The following is a 22,859-nucleotide window of genomic DNA, read 5'->3' on the forward strand; positions in this document are numbered from 1 at the left end:
ATTTGATATTTGCTAAATTTTGTGATTTTTACATTAAAATCTATACTCCACATAGAAAATACATAATTCGGAAGAACCCGCTGCCGAAGCATTGGATCGGCAAATAGTTATGACACTATTTATATTAGGATCTTTATATAAATAGTTATTCAAATTCACTGTTTACTTTCCCTAATCGATATATATAAATTATACAATGATTTAGATGCACGTATGCTTATACGTAACAATGAAGAAATATCATTATTCATTCAGTTATTTGATTCACTTAGTGAATGTTTGAATTAAATGTATGACTTTGTGAATTAGTCTTCTCCATTATTTGTGTAGGGTCAATCTTTCACACGTGAACCAGCAATAATTCAAAATGGGACATCAATCATATTTTTGGTAGGTAGCATTAGAATTGAAAGGGCCACGAGCTAGTAATTCTTGTTAGTGGTCATAACAGTTTCAGATTCAGATTCAGATTCAGTAGATACTAGTCCAAATTATACCAAATTTAGTCACGTTTTCATGTTCAAATTGTATTCTATTTCGTGCCAAAGATATTTATTTGTGTATTGCAGTGTGGTCAATTGTCACTGCTAACAAACAAACTCTTTTGTTTTTCTCGGGGATTACTTTAAAACTTGTCAGTACATATAATATGTGTTTTACCAATTTTCAAGTTGAAATTCTCTTTTAATCATGAATTTTGTTACTGACGTGTTAACATTTTATTTTTACCAGTCTTAGGGTACGCGTAATGCGCGTCTACCTAATACTTTTAAATATAAATTTATTAATTTCACAGAAATAAATATTATTAGAATTTATTTTAGTTATAAAATAAATATTAAAAGAAAAGTTAAAGATAAAAGAATCAAGAAAGTAGGGATCAGGAGTTTCTTGTTCATGGAGTCCCTAAAAATTATTTTTTTCTTAACTCTTCAAGATACTACGGATATAATGTATAAGAACATTAATGTAAAATTTATTTTTAAAGAAGGAAAAAGTTAATTAATAATAGTACAGATAGATAGATAAATAATAATAATTATACTAATATAATTTTTAAATATGTGTTGCATGTTTATCTCAAATAAATGAATACAAATTTTAATATTATTTAAAAATATATTTGAGTTATACAATAGTATTTTAAGAAAAACTTAAGTTCCTGAAAATCATAAATACTAATTTTAATTAGTTAATGCAATAAATGAAGCAATTGTATCCTACAGAGTTTCTCTCATATCTTATTGAATACCACCATATTATAGAATTTTACTAAAAAGGCATGAATACTCGAAAAACATATGTCTATATTATATGATAGAATTATTACTCAATAATTATCGATAGTTAATTAGTTAATGCTGAAATATCTTATTAACATTGATAAATTATCTCCAATGGAGATTAAAATTGTGAGATAATTTTTTGTATATGACCGGCCATTTTTGTATAATGGAATCAACCATTTATTTTTCATTATATAGTTTTCTTTCACCTGCACCTTATAATTGTGTAAAAACGGGAGATTATACACATACAATTTACAAAATAATAAAGTCATATGCAAAAGACAATTAAAAATTTGGAACCATAAAGAAGAAAAGGAACGTGTCCGACCTTGAACAAATTAAACTAACTCCATGTCTGCTACATCATGAGGAAAAATTACCTATTGACAACATAATACGCTTCGACATATTTTTTAAATCTCTTGCCAATAATTCTTCATCGAGATGATCACCTTCCCTGCCAGAAAAGAGGCCTTTAAACTCAAGGAACTTAACAACTTCATATATAAAAAAATTATCTAAAGGAGCATACTCTGAAGAAATCGATTTTAAAATTAAAGCACAAACATGTTTGAAGTAATAATTGTACATCTACCTTCCATCTATTGGCTCTTCAAAAAAGAATCTATACATAAGTACCTTCATATCTCAAATACTATGGATGGATAATTTTTGAAAATATATTACCATATCCAAGCCTTAGGAAGAACATGTGTATATCCACACCACAAATAAAAGGAATTATACTTATTGAAAAATTAATAAGTTTGGAGGAAAAAATAGAGAAAGGCAAGTTTTGAAAATACGTGAATTGATGTATAAATGCTTGTCTCCTATTTTTGGCATGACTCTAGTATTTTATAAAACTTGTACAACCTAAAAACCCACCCTAACTTGGTTTTAACTTACAAAAGTAAATCCTTTTAGCTTGCAACTCTAAATCACGTTAATATTTCAAACATTATGTCACATAAATCAAAAAAGGAAATATTTATATATTACAAAATTTTAATGAATTTTGAAGTCTTAAATATTAGGACTCTTTTAAGTAGTTCAAATAAGGTTAGATTTAATAAATAAAATTTTAGTTGATTTAAGAATCCTAAATATTAGGTAAATAATCAATTTACTATTTTGTCTAGTGCGAAATTTATTTTTAAAGGGTAAAAAAAGCGAATAACATTTCGATAGGGGCTTCGTGATTTTAATATAGTATAGATAGATTTTTAGCTGCGTGAAGGCGGCTATCTAATGAACTAATTTGACATGATTTTTTTTATTTATTAAATTTACGTTTCAACTACAATATTAATATACTTTTTAACTTGGATTTAAAAATGTTATTTAACTTGATTTTTCAAGGAGAAATATTTAAATATTTATAGTTTAGTTTCGAAATCTTTAAAGTTAATGTCAAATAGTTGAAATTTGATAAGCAATCTCGAAAATTTTGTAAAAATAGCACGGACTAGCCAGTTTTCGGACTGGTCATTGAAAAATAGCCAGCGTATTCAAAGTCATTGAAAAATAGCCACTATTTTGCTGCAACACAGAAAATTTCAGCATAATATACTGGAGATCGATGCACCTGTGTATGAACTTCCAGCATATTATGCTGAACTCCAACACGCAGAAAGTCCAGTATATTATGTTGGACCGGTATAATATATTGGAACTCCAGTATATTATATTGGAGTTCTTCCAGTATATTATACTAGAGTAATTTTTCAGATTTTAAACAGTATTTTCGTTCAGATTTATCTTTACATGAAAAATGACTAAATTTCAATTACTTTTGAAACTATGCCTATATTTGAATGACAACTTATAAATCTGGCTATTTTTGAATTTCTCCCGAAAATTTTGTAATAACCGGCCCAGTTAGTTTTAGTGAGATTGAGGACAGTTTGTTGATTGATTTGAACTTTGATTGACTACTACTGCAACTCTTACAAGGAATAAGGATAAAATTTGGAGTTGCATTTATCTCATGTATGGTTATAGATAATCTCATGGGATATCCTTGTTTATCTCACCATTATACCAAACAACCCCCTAAGTTAACAACTGTCTAGATTCAAAGGGGTTAAACATAATCATTGGAGGAAGTAGTGTTTTGATGACAAAGAGGATAGATAAAACTAGTTAGTTATAACATGTAAAAATGACTTGATAGTGTTAAAAAATACACAGATTTACATGTATTAATTGCCTAATGGTAATACTCTGCAATTATATATAGTCAATATGTACATACATCAAGGGAAGGCAGTCGCCCGCACCTCCCTTTTCCCCCCTTCCACTCTAAATCCCAAGTACAATGGATATAATATATATTCTTCATTCAACTACAACTTCTGAATCAAACTGATACAAGATTGGCATTCAAAGAAACCAACTTGGACCAAAAATATGAACCCCAAAATTTCAGTTTCAGAATATATGTCGTTTAGTTGATGCATCTGAAAAAGGCAAGCGAATGCATTAAAATTTCTTGTAAGACAGTTTAAAAGTAGAAAAAGTAGCAGGCAACTTTCGTTTACCTCTTAGAATAATCAAATGAGTTGTACAACAGCTGCTATGCGCAATGCTCCATTTTGGAGAAGGTCGGCTACTTCATCAAATAACAGGGCCGAGCGCCAGCCCCATCCTTTGGGAGCTTTTGGGAGAAGTGTTCCAGTTTGTTTGAAGCTTCCTAACACCATCACTTCTCTCTTTGATGGACATATCAACTGGTTTACCAAATTATTGACAGTAAAAATAAAAGCGGTTTCAACATGATATTCTGGAGAAGATACCAATATAAAAGCATTAAATCTTAGCCTTTGTAAGTTCACCTGATATCTAGAAGTAACCTTTTCACGGGAATCGACATACATTTGCACCTGAATACACGATACAGAAAAGATCATCATGGACAGAGAAATCAATGTTAACTTACAACTTTATTGAAAACAAGAGAGAAGGGAAAGGAGGAGGAGAAGGACCTATCATATTTTACTTGTATAAAACATTCCAATTAATTAGCAGCTCCAGACTTCATACACACACACACACACACACACACACACACACACACACACACACATATATGTTCAAGAATGGTTTTTTCTTCTTCTTTTGATAATATATGTTCATGAATGGTTTTGGACTTTTGGTCCGGATTAAGTATTAGAAAATAACATGCTGTTCCACACTTAAAAGTAACTTCAATTTGCTCATGAAATTACAAAGGAAAAGTTCACCTTTCTAACTGGATCAGCTATTTCTGCCTTCCTTCGATGAAGAAATAGCCCTGAGAAAACAACATACCAATATAGTTACAAAAGAGGTCTATTATCATCATGCAGACAATTTGGAGGAATACAATATTACCAAGTGTTCGGCGTCCCTGAGGGTCTTCATCACTGAAAGCCTGTACACTAACCTAGAGGATGCAAAAGACCAGATTTTCATTTACTCCTTATTGGTTGCAATAGCAAAAATCTCGTGAAGAGCACACACGAAATAATTTACATTTCCCCTAAGAAAGATGTGAGTATTGAAATGCAATAAAGGGTTGAAAGATCCACAAACCTTCCATAAGGAACCAGCATAAAAGAATTCAGGAGAGTGTTTGACTTGGCCATCAATAAGCCTAAGAACATCGTGAAACTCAACCCTGTGAAGCAATTCAGGTGTAAGTATACACCTTTGTCATAACAACAACAACAACAACAACAACAACAAACCCAGTATAATCCCACGAGTGGCCATTAGGCCATGGGCGCTGTTGTTGGAGTATACACTTTTTTTGGGTCATAAAGAGAAAAAAAAAAGGATTCTATTCTCACAAAGAGGACACCATATTCAGAACACAAATTAGAAGGAAATTCACACCAAACAAAGAGTTCTGCTATTGCAAGACCAATATCACGACATTGAGATTTCTGCAATTTGAGAGATTGATTAAGGATGGATTTCATTATCTGAAGAAAGAAACATTGAGAGGCACATAAGGATCTCCCCGTCTCAACTATCAATTTGTTGGTCACAAAAAGGTAAGCAAACACTTTCAGGAAATTCAAGGGGTTGCATCTTGCAAAGGGCAAAAGGTACATGTTTTTGTGCCAAATAATTGCATCTCTTTCGGGGGGAAAAGGTACATCTTTATCACATGAAAGAACTATGTGAATTTTCTTGAAGATTTCCACAAGAAATTTGTAGTGTGGTCCCTTATATGGCACCATATATTTGAGAGTTGAAAGGTGGACACATGGTGGACAGAGAGACAGCTTTATTTGCAGTTATGAACCAACAGATCATATGGGCAGTTTCTAAATCATATGGAAAGGTCCACCTTAATACAAAATATGAACTGGTTATACTTCATCCTTTTCTTTATTTTATTGGTAACTGGTTATGCTTCATCTTCCACTATAATGAAAAGAATATTCAAGAATGTTGGCTATATTTGTCTCTTTATGAAAAGTGAATAGTGAATAGTGAGTATAGAACTTCTTCTTCTCAAGGTTGACAAATTACCTGGTCAGGAGCTAAAAAAATTGACACTTCCAAGGATTTAACAAACAAAGATAAGTGTGCAGAACCTAATCTGCAGAACATATTCTGCATACAAAGTATTGACCTTATGTAGAAGTCAAATGTCAACCAAACATAGCAGAAAGAATAACGTACCCAAACCGAAAGGGAGGAAAGTGACTTAAAGGTGTTTTCATATCCAATGATATAGAAGTATTTCCATTCTCCCACTCTATTCCCATTGCATGTCCAGACGAGTCTAGCATCTGGGGGGAAATACTGCTTGAACTTGGGCCAACAGTTGGTGATCCTACTAGTCTGTTCTGCGGTTCTGTCTCATATCCCCTTTCTACCCGTTCAACATGAATATTAGCACTACTGCTTCCTTCTTGGCTAAGCCCAACCAAAGCAGTTAATCCATCTCCAGCAAGATCCCCGCTCTGTTCTGCTCTATTTTCTGAGTCATCATTGGCAGGAGACTGCTGACAGTTCCGGTTGCCCATACCAAGTGGTACACGAGAGAAAACAAAACGAGTTGGAGGCCAAGCGACTGCAGGTACAAATGTAGTTCCACGCCCAATACCGGCTAGCCCATCAATGGGGCCCCGAACATGAACACGAACAGGCCTAAACATGCCACTTCCTTCCCTGTGAGGCGAGTCAGTGACATACATATTTCCTATATTGTTGGATTGATTACTCTGATCATGCTCTGGCATGTAATATCCAGTAGTTCCACGTGAATGTCCAAATGGCTGCCGACAAGCACATTCCATACTCACAAGACAGCAATTTTTGCAAGTGTCAGCACCAATTTCTTGCACCCGTTGACTTAAGAGAATCTGCAAAATACACAAGCAGTTTTAAAAGCACAATTAAATTAGGAAATAAGAAATCTGATATGGTTAGGAATGACGAAGGGCAGACTATTCTGTAAGCTATCAAACATATAAAAGAAAAGCAAATTGGGGATGAAAATGGTTACAGACCTGCAGCCATAACCCGTCGTTCACAGCTTTGCAAGGAAACCCCATTTCTTCAAGTTGTTTTCTCACACTAAGAAGTGCATCAAATGACATGTTACAATATAAAAGTGAGCCACCCTCGAAAACGTTCGCAAAGGCATCGTAATCTTCTCTACTTACTCCGGAATGTGCCTTTAGACAAGTTTTGACTTCTCTCCGGCCCACAGTTCTACCACCCCAAGATAGAGGAGTGAAATTGCATCTTTCCCATTCATTTGGTATCATCAAATTACAGGATGAGCCCATTGAAGAGAAGTTCCTCTGATCCCCACAAAGCCAACTGTTGTTATTCAATTGATAGCATGAATCTTCTTCAGATGGCCCTTCCACAGCCATACCATTGCCCCCTAATCCACTAGCTCCAGCATTAATGGGCATTTCAATATAAGAACATGAAGACCTGACGTCATCAGTGAATAAGAACGAGTTATTTGATGAAGGATGTCCACTGCTGCATGGGTATCTTGACTCCGAGTCTGACTGAAGACATGCTGATTCTTGCATCTTTTGTTTAGAGTTAGTTACCTCAGTGAGCGAATCAACACCACAATCTGCAAGCTCAACCAAGATATTTTGAGATGTATTACAACCATCAACTCCATCTATTAAGCTTAGGTGTCCTAGTTCAGATTCCACCCTTCTGTAATCAGTTAAATTCTTTGGCGCTATTCTGGGAATATCAGAAACTGTACTTGTTCCAACTCCAGAACTAGGATTTTCTTCTTCATGATGTTCTGCCTTGCAAAAAGCATTTTTTGCAAGAAGTGTATATAAAGCTAGTTCAAACCTGCTCAAATTTGCAAGCAGAAAACCAAGATAGGGAAAGGGTTATCATGCTAAAATCAAATTTCAAATGTCACTTTAGCCAGTCTAAACAAAAAAGCAGCCACAGTTCTCACCGTTTCTTTTCGGTAGGGACCCATAACTCGTCTGAGGTCAGTAGTGCATTTAGCGTTGGAGCAGAGAGCTTCGGAAGGACCTGGTATTGACAGGAGGATAACAGGCCAACTAGTTATCATCTCATGGCCTTCATCATAACTCAAATAAGAAAGAGAATCATGCATACGAGAAATTGAACTGCAGAATCAGGAATTATCTTAATAACTAAGCAAGGTCTCCACATGCTTATTTACAGTGGCAAGGACGGGAAGCCAGGTAACTTGCTTTAGCAAAGGCACTAAAAAAGGAAATATGGCCATGTCAGAAGATATGCAGAAATCCCCATGTATGTGAAATGTTTGAAAAGAGACTGCTGTAGATCTTTTGCATTGTCATTTCACAGATTGCATTTCAAGATAAAACTGCTTCCTCAAGTTGCATCATGTTGAAAAGAAGGCATTTACATGACAGCAATTCAACACAGAAAAACATGTACCACTTAGCCCTTGCATATACACCATCTTAACACCTTGGAGTGAAAATGCAGTTTTGTAAAAACATAGTTCCTTCATAAATAGTTCCGATCAAAAAGAGGTTCATAAGATTTTGGAATAACTGAAAGCTCTCACATGCACAATGAGAGAGGACTTTACTGATCAGTTGCAATAAATTAGGAACAGAAGCGTCTTTTCTAGAGAAACAAGCTCCAGTTTGGCCGTAAATTTTGGCTGCTTTTTTCAAAAAAAAATTGAAAACATTGTTTGTTCATGGAATATGATTAGTTTTTGAAAAAAATTAAAAAAGGATTCAAGTTCTTCTACACACAAAACTTCAACTCTTGTGAAATTTTTTCTTCCACTCACAAAACTTCAACATTTTTTCAAATAAAATGCATGTCCAAACACAACTTTAACTTTCAAAAATTACTTTTCAACCTTCAAAAACTCTTTTTTCAAGTTTCAACCAAATCTATGTCCAAATGCTAGCTTAGTTTCTCCTGAACACACGCCACAACTAAAGTTGGTTAAACAAATACATGTGGTGCAACAGAGTTCCTGCTAAGCTTTGTAAAATACGCCTCCAGAAAAGACAAAAGCTGTTGTGATTTAAATAAAGGGAGAAAAGACAAAGCTGTTGTAACTTCCACTATTCACTGATTAAAACCTTAGAATGTTTTCAAATAGTTACCTCTTTCAACTCCACGGCACCACTTTGACAAAGGTATCCCCAACAAGCATTTCTCACTCGTTCACCATGTATGCCATAATCTTGGCGTTCTGCGAACACCTAAACCTCCACAACAATGTGATCAGTAAAATACATGAACGTACGGATGATGAAGTATAAAAATATCGAACAGCAATCTAACCTGGTATGTTAAGAAATTTGACGTCCACAACTCGGATATGATAAAGTCTGTGCATATTGCACATAAATCCTGCATGAAATTTTAAATCTGTAATGTTATGCCAGGGAAGAATATTGATTATCGAGCAAAGGATTGGACACATCATTCAGCAAATTCAGGCAGATCTTTTTTTTTGGGGGTCGATAAATCAAAGTAACTATTGATAACACACCAAGATGGGGTCAGCTTTACAAAAGGTGCAATGGCATTGTACATCAAACCTCCCAAAAATCCAACCATCTACAGAGGGAGACATGTCTACTTTGGACCAAAATTATAACAGGAAGATATAAGAACTCATGACTCTTGATATAGGGCTCCCGACATCATCAAAATTGAGGACATTTTTCAAGTGTTCTTTACATTCAGGTCATGCCTTTAACCTAGGAATTCTTGAGACTGTATGTGGAACTTTGATTGGATTAAGAAAAAAATAATAATTGGTTCGATCATTTTTGATACTCTAGTTACTTCTATTTTCGCTAGAGCTTTTGAGTTGGTGATCGTGAACTCTATGTTTCCGAAGAGGGAGGAACATTTGGTTACTTTCCAGAGTATGGTGGCTAAGACTCAAATTGACTATCTCCTCCTCAGAAGGTGTGATAGGGGGTACTGCGAGGATTGCAAGGTGATCCCGAGTGAGAACCTCGCAACTCAACAGAGGCTCCTAGTGATGGACGTCGGTATTTTGATGAAGAGGAAGAAGAGGTTTGTACGGGGTCCGTCGAGGATCAGGTGGGGAGCTTTGTCTAAGGATAATTCGCTAGAGTCGGAGGGGCAGCTGACAAATATGGGTGCCTGGAAGAGTGGTGGGGACGCTAGCGCTATGTGGACGGCGACGACAGACTGTATAAGGGAGGCAGCAAGAGAGGTGTTGGGAGTTTCGAAAGGCTATTATGGCGGGCATCGAAGCGACTGGTGGTGGAATGACGTGGTCCAAGGTAAAGTGGAAGCCAAGAAAGTGTCGCACATTAAGTTAGTAGAGAGCACCGACGAGGATCAGAGGAGAGCGAACAGAGAAAGATATAAGAAGGCTAGGAAATAGGCGAAAGTAGCGGTCACAGAGGATAAGACTGCTGCTTTTGGTCAGCTTTATGAGGAACTTGGGGGCAAAGGTGGGGATAAGAAGTTATTTCGGTTGGCCAAAGCGAGAGAGAAGAAGGCACGCGACCTGGATCAAGTGAGGTGCATCAAAGACGAGAACGGTCGAGTATTGATGGAAGAGGCCCAGATTAAGCAAAGATGGCAGTCGTACTTTCATAAACATCTGAATGAAGAAGGGGATGGAAACATCATGTTAGGGCAATTGGGGCACTCCGAGAGTCACCGAGACTTTAGGTATTATAGGTGCATTAAGGTTGATGGGTAAGATGAGTCGGGGCAAAGCGACCGGACCTGACGAGATTCCAGTAGAGTTTTGGAGATATGCGGGTAGGGCAGTGGCTGACTGGGTTGTTTAATGTTATCTTCAGGACAAAGAGGATGTCTGATGAGTGGCGGTGGAGTACAATGGTTCCGGTTTACAAGAATAAAGGGGATATCCAGAATTGTAACAATTATAGGGGTATCAAGTTACTAAGTCATACCATGAAAGTCTGGGAGAGGGTGGTGGAAGGGAGGATAAGGAAGGCGGTGTCTATATCGGAAACCACTTCCACTTCATGCCGGGCCGTTCTACTACGGAAGCTATCCACCTTATCAGGAGGTTGGTGGAACTATACAGGGATAGGAAGATGGATTTGCATATGGTGTTTATTGACCTAGAGAAGACATATGACAAGGTCCCTAGGAACGTCCTTTGGAGGTGTCTGGAGGTGAAAGGTATGTCGGTGGCTTACATTAGGGCGATAAAAGATATGTATGATGGAGCTATGACTCGGGTTAGGACTATAGGAGGTGACTCAGAGCCTTTTCCGGTGGTTATGGGATTACACCAAGGATCTGCGCTCAGTCCGTTCTTTTTTGCTCTGGCGATGGACGCACTAACACACCATATCCAAGGAGAGGTGTCATGGTGTATGTTGTTCGCTGATGATATAGTTCTGATTGATGAGACGCGAGGCGGCGTTAATGGGAGACTTGGAGGTATGGAGGCAAGCTTTAGAGTGTAAAGGTTTCAAGTTGAGTAGGACTAAGACAGAATACGTGGAATGTAAGTTCAGCGACGTGACGAGGGAAGCGGATGTGGAAGTCAGGCTTGACTCACAGGTCATCCTCAAGAGAGAAAGTTTTAAGTACTTAGGGTCAATTATCCAACGAGATGGGGAGATCGACGAGGATGTTACGCATCGTATTGGAGTGGGGTGTATGAAATGGAGCTTAGCGTCTGGAGTTCTGTGTGACAAGAATGTGTCATCGAAACTCAAAGATAAGTTCTATAAAGTGGTGGTTAGACCGGCCATGTTGTATGGAGCTGAGTGTTGGCCAGTCAAAAATTCACATATCTAGAAGATAAAAGTAGCAGAAATGAGGATGTTGAGATGGATGTGTGGGCACACTAAGCTGGATAAGTCGGGAAAGGGTGGGCGTGGCTCCCGTGGACGACAAGATGCGGGAAGCGCGACTTAGATGGCTCGGACACGTGCAGAGGAGAAGCCTAGATGCACCGGTTAGGAGGTGTGAGCGATTGACTTTGGCAGGTACGAGAAGAGGCAGAGGGCGGCCTAAGAAGTATTGGGGCGAGGTGATCAGGCAGGACATGGCGCGGCTTCAGATTTCCGAGGACATGGCTCTTGATAGGAATATGTGGAGGTCGAGCATTAGGGTGGTAGGCTAGGGGTAGTCGAGTGTTCTTCCCTCTTTGTACCAGGTAGTCTGATAGAGTTTCGTTTAGGTTCGTTAGTTGTCTTTGTTGTATTCACATTGTTGTTTTGCATAGTTTTGTGTTATTGTCCTTTCACTTATTCGTTGTGGTTATTTTCTTTTTGGTATCTTTTGTTGTTACATGTCTTTTCTCTTGTTTCTTTTCTGATATTATTGCCTCTCCTGTTGAGCCGAGAGCCTCCTGGAAACAACCTCTCTGCTCTTTTCGGGGTAGGGGTAAGGTCTGCGTACACTCTACTCTCCCCAGACCCCACTAGTGGGATTTTACTGGGTATGTTGTTGTTGTTGTAGTTACTTCTACTTTCACAAGAAAAACCTGGCTATGTTTATGAATCCTTTTTCCTCATGAGAAACTTTAAAATGAAACATTGGGAAGAACTAAAAACTTAAGTTAGACCAGAATAATCAAGAAATACAGCAAACTGGTATCTAAGAGACAGTAGAATGAAAACAATTTTTTTTTAATAAAACACTTCTAATTGATTTCAAGATATCCTTAGAAGTCAGAAGAGTAGCTGCAAATGATCATAATGCAGGAAATGCACGCAGGACAGACATTTGATAAACAGAAAATCACTTTCATTGAAACAATGTACAGAAGTTTTCCACAATGCATCTTGTTAAAATAATCATGTTTCCGTCCCTTTTACTAGACTAAACCAAAGGCGATTATCCAGAGCACAAGACTGATTGGTAGCCATAAATGTTTTCACATTTCATACCTGAAGATCAAGAAAGGATGCAGCAGCAAGAACACGGAATGCATTATTATCGTTAAGCTTTGGATGGTGTCCATATAGATATGCTAAAGCTATTGCAATAGCCTCCCCGTTAACATTGCTATCATCAACTGTCAAGGTTAAAACTGGAGCTTTGGCTTCTTTCCATGGTCCCTGAAGCATATTCCTGTTCATCAAACAAGCACATAAAGTTGACTTCAAGAAGGTACAGTTTCCTGTATGCAAAGACAAGTAGTATTTTTGTATAAATGCAGCCAGATATGAAGGCAGAGAAAGTAAATAAACATATCAGCCAACTACATACTTTTGAGGCATAGTAACTATGTGCAAACCCAGTCAAAATTTTTATTTAGAGTATTTACGGTGTACCAAACTACCCTTACAAAAGAAGGTGTACCAAACTAAAGCAACTTCACTTTCCTATAACTGGATTAAGTTGACAGAGTTATGCAGGGTGCGAGGAGTAATAAATCTGAAAATGGTTGAGAAGGGCAGCAGTAAATGCTGCAATAATGGTTCATTGAACTAAGCCCATTGATACTAAAATCTTTTGTCATGTATTTGTTTCTTTGAAAGTGAAGCGGAGAAGGAATAAAGATGGTGATAGCCCTAAGAAAGATGCTTTGAGATGCAGCACTTGTTAGTTATTTTTTGAATCTAAGAATTCCCAACATCACAAAAATTTGAGTAACATCAAATTTAGTAAAAGAAACCACCTTCTGTAAGATGTTAAAGTAGCCTTCTGGTTACTTTTTCTATCGCATAATGTCACAACACTGCTTTTTAGACCTACTTCGTGTTCTAGCTCTAGCATTCCATAATTATACACAATTAGGTCAGTGCAAAACCATCTGTTTTGTACCACCATTCTATGTTACAGAGGGTTTATTATTTCCACTCATTGCCATCCCAAAGAATTTGCAATCCATCTGTTTTTCTTTTTAATGTGGTAAACCCCAAACCTCTTTCTCCTTTGGTGACTCAAACTGCCAGCCTCATGTTTGGAGGTGGATGGCCCATTCCAGTAGGCATTAGTCAGGTGTCTTATTAGGACAACATACAAAATGAACTTGGCACTTCTACATGCAGGCATACACTAAGAGATTTCTGTGATTAGGGATACAAAAGGTACGAGTTCATCTACATGACCCTAATTTGCCAGGATGGTAAGTTTTGTAGTTAGCATGTAGCCAGTCATCAAACATGCAATAGTGACACCAGAGAACATGCAGTCTTCAATTACAAATACTAACCATGTGGATGTTGCTAATTAGATGATTACAAGAAACATACATTGAGGACCTTGAGTAAACTTGAACTGGAACAAGTGCAACTGTGCAAGGGGTGCAAGATCAGTTATAAATACATGAAGCTAGTACTTTACCGCTGTGCTATGTCGGTGTCAAAGCAGCAACTCTCTAGTTATTACTCCTTCCGTCCCAAAAAGAACTACAAACTTTTGAGTATGAGGGTTCACACATCTAATTTCGGTGTGAAATCAGATACATCAATTTTATAGCTTTTCTGAAATAAAGATTACATATTTAGATACTACATTAATTGTAATGTAAATCACGTTTTTTGTTAAAAGTACTTTTAGAATGTTAGAGAATTCGTATTCAAATTTCAAAAGAAAAAAACTATTGCGATTCTTTAAGTAGAAAGTGTCGGTGATTTTTGTATGCATGAAGCAATAGATACTGAGAGAAACCACTACGAAACCAGCTAAAAAACATCAGACCTTCTGCAGAATGACCATTAATGAAGCAAAATAACAGAAAGTTTTGTACTTTTCCAACTGAATTACCAATGCAAGCCAACCAAATCGTATGATAAAAAACAAAAAGAAAGAACCCCCACCAGGAATGGAGTTAAAAGAATGTAATGGGAGACCCAAAACTGAGAATAGAAGTCCTAAACTAAAAACTGCAGAAGTTGCATACTCTTTTAACTGATAATTATCAATGAGAACCAAACTAAATTATATCAGAGAAAACCCACCAAAAACAGCAAACCTTCTGAAAATATGAATTAGTGAACAAAATTACAGAAAGTTTTGTACTTCTCTAACTGATACTGTCAATGCAAGTAAATCTACACTATAACACAAAAAATCCCACCAAGAAATGAAAGTTTTTACTCTCTAACTGGTATAGTTTTGTGCTTGCCAAACAGACAATTATCCCAATGAGAGCCAAACCGAATTACATCAGGAAAAAAAAACTCACGAAAAACATCAAACCTTCAGCAAAATAGCCATTAGTGAAGCAAAATTACAGAAAGTTTTATACTTCATTAACATTTAACTGATAACTACCAATGCAAGTGAAATTATACTAAACATAAACAAAAAACCACCAACAATGAATTTTTTTTAACTCTCTAACTGATACAATTTTGTGCTTTCCAACTGATAATTAGCAGAAAAGACCCACCAAAACCATCACACCTTCAGCAAAATAGCCATAAGTGAAACAAATTACAGAAAGTTTAACTGATAACAAGCAATGCAAGTAAAATTACACTAAAACACAAGAACCCCACCAAGAATGGGATTAAAGGGTGTAATAAGAGACCCAAAAAGGCGAAAAAAGAACCTGAAATAGGAACTGCGTGAAAGGATTAAGCGATGAAGGTGATAAGTAGAACCCATAGCTTGAACAATGACATCAGAAAATGAGCCATTATTGAAGCCTTCTAATTGAATATGATCACAAAGGGATGTAAGGTTACAATCCAATGCTCGAAGTTCATTGCTTGTTCGGTCCTTATCGGAGTGTTGCGACTGTAATTGTGTTGTAGTCGGTTGATGTCTTGGAGTTTCCATATGTAAAGATCCTCCGCCGGTGGCGCCGGCGCCGGCGAAGGTTCTCTGATGCTGCTGCCGGTTAGGATTATACTGTGGTTCCATTGTTGTGCCGCGAAATGGGTGTGGATCGGAAGAAGTTTTTCCGGCTAAAGTGAAGTTATCAGAAAGTTTTGGAATTCAGACAGAAAAAATTTGGAAGTCCGTACTTGTAGTTTGGGAAGGAAAAAAAAGAAAAACAAAATGACAAATATTGTCCTTATGAATTATCCGTTAAAATAATTCCTTAACTACAACAACAGCCCACTAAAATCCGATAAGTGGGATCTGGGATAAGTAGGATCTGAGAAGGATAATATGTATGCAGACTTTATCCCTGCCCCGAAAAAGTAGAGAGGTTGTTTCCGGAAGACCCTCGGCTCAAGATAATAAGAAAAACAAAAGGGAGAGAATATTAGTTTCACCACAGAGAACATAGGAAAAATAAGAACATAAAATGTAGAAGGAAAAATGCAAAACAAAAATGACGGCTAGTAAATAGGTCTTGCACCGAAAAGAGAAAATAGTAAGACACGACAATGCCCCTAGCTATTTCAGACAAAAACCCTATCACACTAGGCTCACAACAATACAAGGTAACGCAAGACTCAACTACCTCCTAGCCTACAACCGTAATACTCGACCTCCACAACTTCTTATCAAGTGTCATGTCCTCGGAAATCTGAAGCCTCGTCATATCCTGCCTGATCACTTCTCCCCAATACTTCTTAGGCTGCCCTCTACCTTTTCTCGTGCCCTCCACAACCAATCGTTCACACCTCCTTACTGGAGCATCTGGGCTTCTCCTCTGTACATATCTGAACCATCTGAATCTCGCTTCCTGCATCTTGTCATCAATGGGAGCCATGTGCACCTTCTCCCCAATATCATCATTTCTAATCTTGTCCATCCTAGTGTGCCCGCACATCCACCTCAACATCCTCATTTCTGCTACTTTCAATTTTTGGATATGTGAGTTCTTAACAGGCCAACACTCAGTCTCATACATCATGGCCGGTCTAACCACCGCTTTATAAAACTTACCTTTGAGTATCGTTGGCACTCTCTTGTCACACAAAACTCCGGATGCTAACCTCCAATTCATCCATCCTATCCCAATACGGTGTGTGGCATCCTCATCGATCTCCCCTCCCCCGTGGATAACCGACCCAAGGTACTTGAAGCTACCTCTACTTGGGATAACCTGTGATTCAAGCCTCACATCCACGCCCACTTCCCCCGGCTTAGTGCTGAACTTACACTCCAAGTATTTCGTCTTTGTTCTGCTCAGCTTGAAACCTTTAGACTCAAGATTCTGTCTCCAAACGTCTAGTCTCTCGTCAACACCGGCTCGTGACTAATCAATCAGAACTATGTCATCGGCAAATAGCATGCACCATGGCATCTCCCCTTGAATATGGTTTGTTAATGCATCCATCACCATGGCGAATAAGAACGGACTGAGCGCAGAGCCTTGGTGTAACCCCATCTCAACCGAAAAATGCTCAGAGTCGCCTCCTACTATCCTAACCCGAGTCTTAGCCCCATCATACATGTCCCTAATCGCCATAATATAGGGAACCGACACACCTTCTGTCTCCAAGCATCTGCAGAGAACTTCTCTAGGAACCTTGTCATACATTTTCTCTAGGTCAATAAACACCATGTGCCCTTCTTTCTCTCTTTGTACAGTTCCACCAATCTCCTAACAAGGTGTATAGCTTCTGTGGTAGAACGACCCGGCATGAACCCGAACTGGTTGTCGGATACAGGCATTGTCATCCTCACCCTCTCTTCAATGACCCTCTCCCATACTTTTATGGTTTGACTGAGTAATTTGATACCCCTATAATTGTTACAACTTTGGATATCACCTTTGTTCTTATACAATGGAACCATCGTACTCCACCTCCACTCATTCGGCATTCTCTTCGCCTTAAAAATAACATTAAACAACCCAGTCAACCACTCCAAACCTGCTCTCCCTATACACTTCTAAAATTCTACCAGAATCTCGTCTTGCCCGGTTGCTCTGCCCCTACTCATCTTATGTATAGCCCCCACAGCCTCCTCAACGCAGTGCCCGAAGTCACGGTGACTCTCGAAATGCTCCAATTCGCCTAGCACAATATCCCGATCCCCTTTTTCATTCAGAAGTTTATGGAAGTAAGTCTGTCATCTCCTCTTAAACTGGGTATCTTCTATCAGTATCCTACCATCTTCGTCCTTGATGCATCTCACTTGGTCCAAATCCTGAGCCTTCTCTCTCTCAACTTGGCCAGCTAGAATAACTTCTTCTCCCCGCCCTTTTCCCCTAGTTCCTCGTACATACGACCGTAAGCCGCAGTCTTAGCCTCCTTAACTGATAAATTAGCTTCCTTCCTAGCTATCTTATATCTCTTCATGCATGCTCGCCTCTCCTCCACACATATGCTCCCCATTAACTTCATGTATGTTGCCTTCTTCGCTTCCACTTTACCTTGGACCACTTCATTCCACCACCAGTCTTCTTTATGCCCACCAGAGACACCGGTCGAGACCTCTAATACCTCTCTCGCAGACGCCCTTATACAGTCTGTTGTTGCTGACCACATAGTGTTTGCGTCCCCACTGCTCCTCCAAGCACCCATAGCCGACAGCCGCCACTACAACTTTTGGGCTTTATCCTTAGTCAAGGCTCCCCACTTGATTCTCGGTGTTCCCCGAGCATTCCATTTCCTCCTCTTTAACCTAATACCAACGTCTATCACCAAGAGTCTATGCTGCGTCGTGAGTGTCTCACTCAGAATCACCTTGCAGTCCTTGCATAGCCCGCTGTCACATCTCCTGAGGAAGAGATAGTCAATCTGAGTCTTTGCTACCGCATTTTGAAAAGTAACCAAATGCTCATTCCTCTTCGGAAATCTAGAGTTCGCAATCACCAACCCGAAAGCCTTAGCAAAGTCCGACAGCAAGGTAACTCCTCCGTTCCTCACCCCAAAACCAAAGCCTCCATGCACCTCGCCATAATCACCCGCGGTCGCCCCAATATGACCATTGAAATCTCCTCCTATGAATAGCTTCTCGGAAGGCGGAACCTGGCGCACAATCTCATCTATCCCCTCCCAGAAACTCTGTTTAACCTCCCATCTAGGCCAGCATGCGGCGCATAGGCACTAATGACATTTAGGGTGTACTCACCAACCACCAACTTAATAACCATCAATCTATCATTCACTCGTCTAACTTCGACCACAGACTCTCTAAGTTCCCTATCCACCAAGATACCCACTCCATTCTTACCTCTCTCGACTCCTGAGTACCAAAGTTTATACCTGTCCGCATCCTTCGCACTTGACCCTACCCACCTTGTCTCCTGGACACACGTTATATTAACCCTCCTCTTCTGAAGAATCTTCGCCAACTCTATAGACTTACCCATCAATGTACCTACGTTCTATGACCCGATTCTTAACCTATAGACACCCTTGTTCCCTTTACCTCCCTTGCCTCCCGACCCACCCTCTAACCCATGCCCTACCTCCCGCCCCACCCCCGCTCCCCCCGAGGACATGACCTTACTCGACCATCCCAGACCACAACCACTATACCTACGACATACTAAAGGGAATCACTAACACACACAAGGCAACAGACCAAGCTAGAGAAAGACACTCTACAACTATAAGTGCACTAATACGATGGATAAACAAATAGGAACAAAGATTGCAACAATTTAACTAACACAACAATTCCTTAACTACATTCCTCAAAATATTTTATCCGTTAAATTTATCAAAGTGAGCCTCCTAAATATTTAACAAAATCTTTGTATGTTGGATGTAATGAGAACTATTTAAAAAACTTAATCAAAAAAATCCAAGGTATCTAAAGAAGAGTTGAAGATAACACTTCAGAAGGCATTATCAGATATTAACACAACAACAAAAAAATATGAAATCGACAAAATAATAGAGGTTATTAGAGAAAGCGTTATTAGAACCAGCTTATGCAGATATAAAAAAACCAGGAAATGACATAGAATTAGCAGCTAACCAATAAACATATAAGAGGATTAGCAGGCAAAAATAGTTAAAAGATGCATCGATAGAGATTACCTATTATCCAACAATCAGAGTCTAAAAATAAAAAACATTCTTTGTAAAAGTTAAAAGTTATAAAATTATTATACAAAAAGTTAAAAAGGCTTTTCTTTAATCATTATCAATAAATCAAGATGACATCTCAAACACTTATTAAGTAAGAACTAGTAAATAGTTGTGAAGTGAGGCATAAGATTCTCATTACAATGAGAAAACAAGTCTTGAAAGACTAATAATTCAAAACTAATTCTCAATCTTTCTTTGAAAAAATCTTTATTTTTTCCAAGTTATCAATAGTTATGCTCTACTCACTTCGTTTAAAAAAGATTGGCACTACTTTCTTATTAATCCGTTTAAAATAAAATTGGCACATTCCAATATATCCTTAATGGGGGATTTTGTAACCACACAAATATTATGACTTGTTTAAGACTACAAGTATCAAACGTTTTATAGCCACAAATATATTATGACATATTTAAGATCACAAGTTATAAAAGTTTTCTCCCTTTATTAAACTTTGTATCGAGTCAAACTAAGACAAATAAGTTAAAATAAATAGAGTATCATTTTTTAGATATATTTTAAAAAGTTTAATTTCTTATTGTTATGATCAGGAACCCGAATTGTGTGGAATATAGCCAAATAATGTAATGATAATAATGGTAATTAAAGCAGATAAAGAAGACACCAATTTAATGTGGTTCGGTCAGTGAGACCTGTGTCCACAAGCAGAGAGAAGCAATTTCACTAGAACAACAAGAGTACAGAAGAGAGTACAAAATTAGAGTAAACATTGTAATTAATTCAAAATACCCCAAGAGAATAACCTCACAAGATCACTCTAAAGAAAGGGTTCACATAAGTATTTTCCAACACTCAACTCTTTTCCAAAATACTATTAATAAATTAAAGAGGAGAAAGAAAGACAAACGTGAAAAGCTCTTGAATTGGTGTATCTTCAACTGAAGAGAAATTACTCTATTTATAGGTAACAAAGCCTTGGGCTCAAAGAATGCTACAGTACCATTTTAATCTTCCACCACACAATGACAAAACTAGGTCACCAAGTTCAATTTGCCAGTAAATTGTCATAGCACATGGTGGGCCCCGTTGGAAGCCAAAATACATATCACATGGTGGATCCCACAGAAAGACAAAAGATATATCATATGGTGGACCCCACAGGAAGCCAAAAGATTGGCCATATTACAAATCTTCACATTGGCTTAATTTTGGCTAATATAGTAAATTTGTTTCACCTTCTCCCTAAAAGCCCCAATGGACCAAATCATTCTTCATAAATGTCAATCAAGTTCACGCAAAGCTTTAACTTAACAATAGGAAGATGCTTCGTAAACATGTCAGCAGGATTGTCTCTGGTGTTGATCTTTTAAATAGAGACTTTTCCAACAATAATGGTTTTCCGGATAAAATGATACTTGATATCAATGTGCTTCATCCTCTCATGATATATTTAGTCTTTAGTCAAGTGTATGGCACTTTGACTATCACAGAAAATGGTAATACCACCTTGGTGTAAACTAAGTTCAGCAAAATAAACTCTTCAACCATAAAGCTTCTTTGATCGCCTCGGCCACTGCCATATGTTCTGTTTCGGTAGTAGATAAAGCTACTACATGTTATAATGTAGCTTTCAAACTGATTGCGCAACCACCAATACAAAATATATAGCATGTTACTGATATTGTTTTGTCAAGATCACCTGCATAATCTAAGTCTACAAAACCAACCAAAGTGTTAGTATTTCTCCCAAACTCCAAACATGTGTTTGAAGTACATCGCAAGTATCTTAGAATCCATTTCACATCCTACCAATGTGCTTTACCGGGGCAAGCCATATACAACTTACCACGCTCACTATTTGTGAAATGTCTAGACGTGTACAAACCATTACATACATAATACTGCCGGCTGCACTAGAATAAGGTACATGTGCTATATACCTCTCTTCTTCCTTTTACTGTAGTGACTGAGCAACTGATAACTTAAAATGAGCAACAGGAGATGTACTAACTGGTTTAGCATCTTTCATGCCAAACCTCTCCAAGACTTTCTCCAAGCACTTCTTACGGGTCAGGAATAGCTTATTGCTCCTCGATCTCTTTTGATCTCCATGCTAAGGATTTTCTTAGCTGCCCCCAAATCTTTCATCTCAAATTTATTTTTCAGCTGACTTTTCAAATTATAAATTTCTGCCAAATCCTTAACAGCAATGAGCATGTCATCAACTTATAGTAATAAGTACACAAATGAACCATCATTTAACTTCCGAAAGTAAACACAACTATCATACATGCTCCTCGAATAACCATGACCCTACATGAAGGAATCAAACTTGTTTATAGCATTGTCTTGGAGATTGCTTTAATCCATACAAGGATTTCTTCAACAAGCAAACATGATCTTCTTTTCCTTCAATTTCAAATCCTTCTGGTTGATGCATGTATATTTGTTCCTCAAGTTTGCCATGTAAGAAAGTTGTCTTAACATCAAGCTATTCTTATTCCAAATCATACATGGCAACTAAGGCAAGCAAGACACGAATAAAGCTATGTTTAACAACATGTGAGAAAATATCATTAAAATCAACTCCTTGTACCTGACTATAGTCCTTTACAACTAATCATGCCTTATACCTCGCATCTTCAACCCCTGGAATGCCATTTTTTTCTTGAAGACCCATTTGCAACCAACAATTCTCTTGGTTGATGGCGGCTTCACAAGAGACCAAGTACCATTCTTGTGGAGAGACTCATTTTCTTCATTCATTGTAATCATTTACTTGGCTGAATCAACACTAGAAGCTACTTCTGAATATTTTGATGGTTCTCCAATTTCTTCAGTTTCTTGTGCAGCTGAAAAAGCAAATGCAACATAATCTCCTAACCTTAATGGTTGTTCACTTTCTCTTCTTGGTCTATGTTTGGTTATAGAATACTCCCCTTCATCTGGTTCAACTTCAGGAGTCTCAACTTTAGTAATTTCAGCTTCTAGCTCAACTTCAGGAGTTTCAACTATATTTTACTCCAAAATTTATGAGCTTGGCTCAGAAGGAATGCCAATCTCAACCTCCACCTACTTCAGTGTACTCTTCCCTTTATCTGTATTACAAGAACTAGAATACTCTTTTCTGAAATGTAACATAGAGGATTCATCAAAGGTTACATATCTACTAATTATAAATTTTAGTATCATGGGATCAAGATACCATAGTCTGTATCCT

At 37.7% G+C, this 22,859-nt stretch overlaps 3 protein-coding genes across 4 annotated transcripts; all 3 read right to left on the minus strand.

Moving 5' to 3' along the window:
- Positions 1-3,421: 3,421 nt before the first annotated feature.
- LOC104213877 (uncharacterized) lies at positions 3,422-15,730 on the minus strand. Of its 2 annotated transcripts, none has more exons than XM_009763436.2 (13): positions 15,283-15,730; positions 12,668-12,851; positions 9,084-9,152; positions 8,903-9,001; positions 7,735-7,814; positions 6,800-7,622; positions 5,967-6,652; positions 4,866-4,950; positions 4,665-4,716; positions 4,535-4,584; positions 4,127-4,174; positions 3,833-4,021; positions 3,422-3,751 (listed from the first exon to the last, which is right to left on the minus strand). In XM_009763436.2, exons 1-12 carry the CDS (start codon positions 15,594-15,596, stop codon positions 3,845-3,847), a joined length of 2,667 nt encoding a protein of 888 aa, XP_009761738.1. In that variant the 5' UTR covers positions 15,597-15,730; the 3' UTR covers positions 3,422-3,751; positions 3,833-3,844. The 2 variants fall into 2 exon arrangements, with proteins under 2 accessions (XP_009761738.1, XP_070010093.1); XM_070153992.1 differs by lacking the exon at positions 15,283-15,730 and adding an exon at positions 14,070-14,159.
- A 419-nt stretch (positions 15,731-16,149) lies between these two features.
- LOC138870087 (uncharacterized) lies at positions 16,150-16,476 on the minus strand. The gene has a single exon (XM_070147659.1). It carries the CDS (start codon positions 16,474-16,476, stop codon positions 16,150-16,152), a length of 327 nt encoding a protein of 108 aa, XP_070003760.1.
- A 1,336-nt stretch (positions 16,477-17,812) lies between these two features.
- LOC138870089 (uncharacterized) lies at positions 17,813-18,160 on the minus strand. Its single transcript, XM_070147662.1, has one exon. It carries the CDS (start codon positions 18,158-18,160, stop codon positions 17,813-17,815), a length of 348 nt encoding a protein of 115 aa, XP_070003763.1.
- Positions 18,161-22,859: the final 4,699 nt, after the last annotated feature.

This window comes from Nicotiana sylvestris, chromosome 1 (genome assembly GCF_000393655.2).
Source record: "Nicotiana sylvestris chromosome 1, ASM39365v2, whole genome shotgun sequence".
Lineage (NCBI taxonomy): Eukaryota > Viridiplantae > Streptophyta > Magnoliopsida > Solanales > Solanaceae > Nicotiana > Nicotiana sylvestris.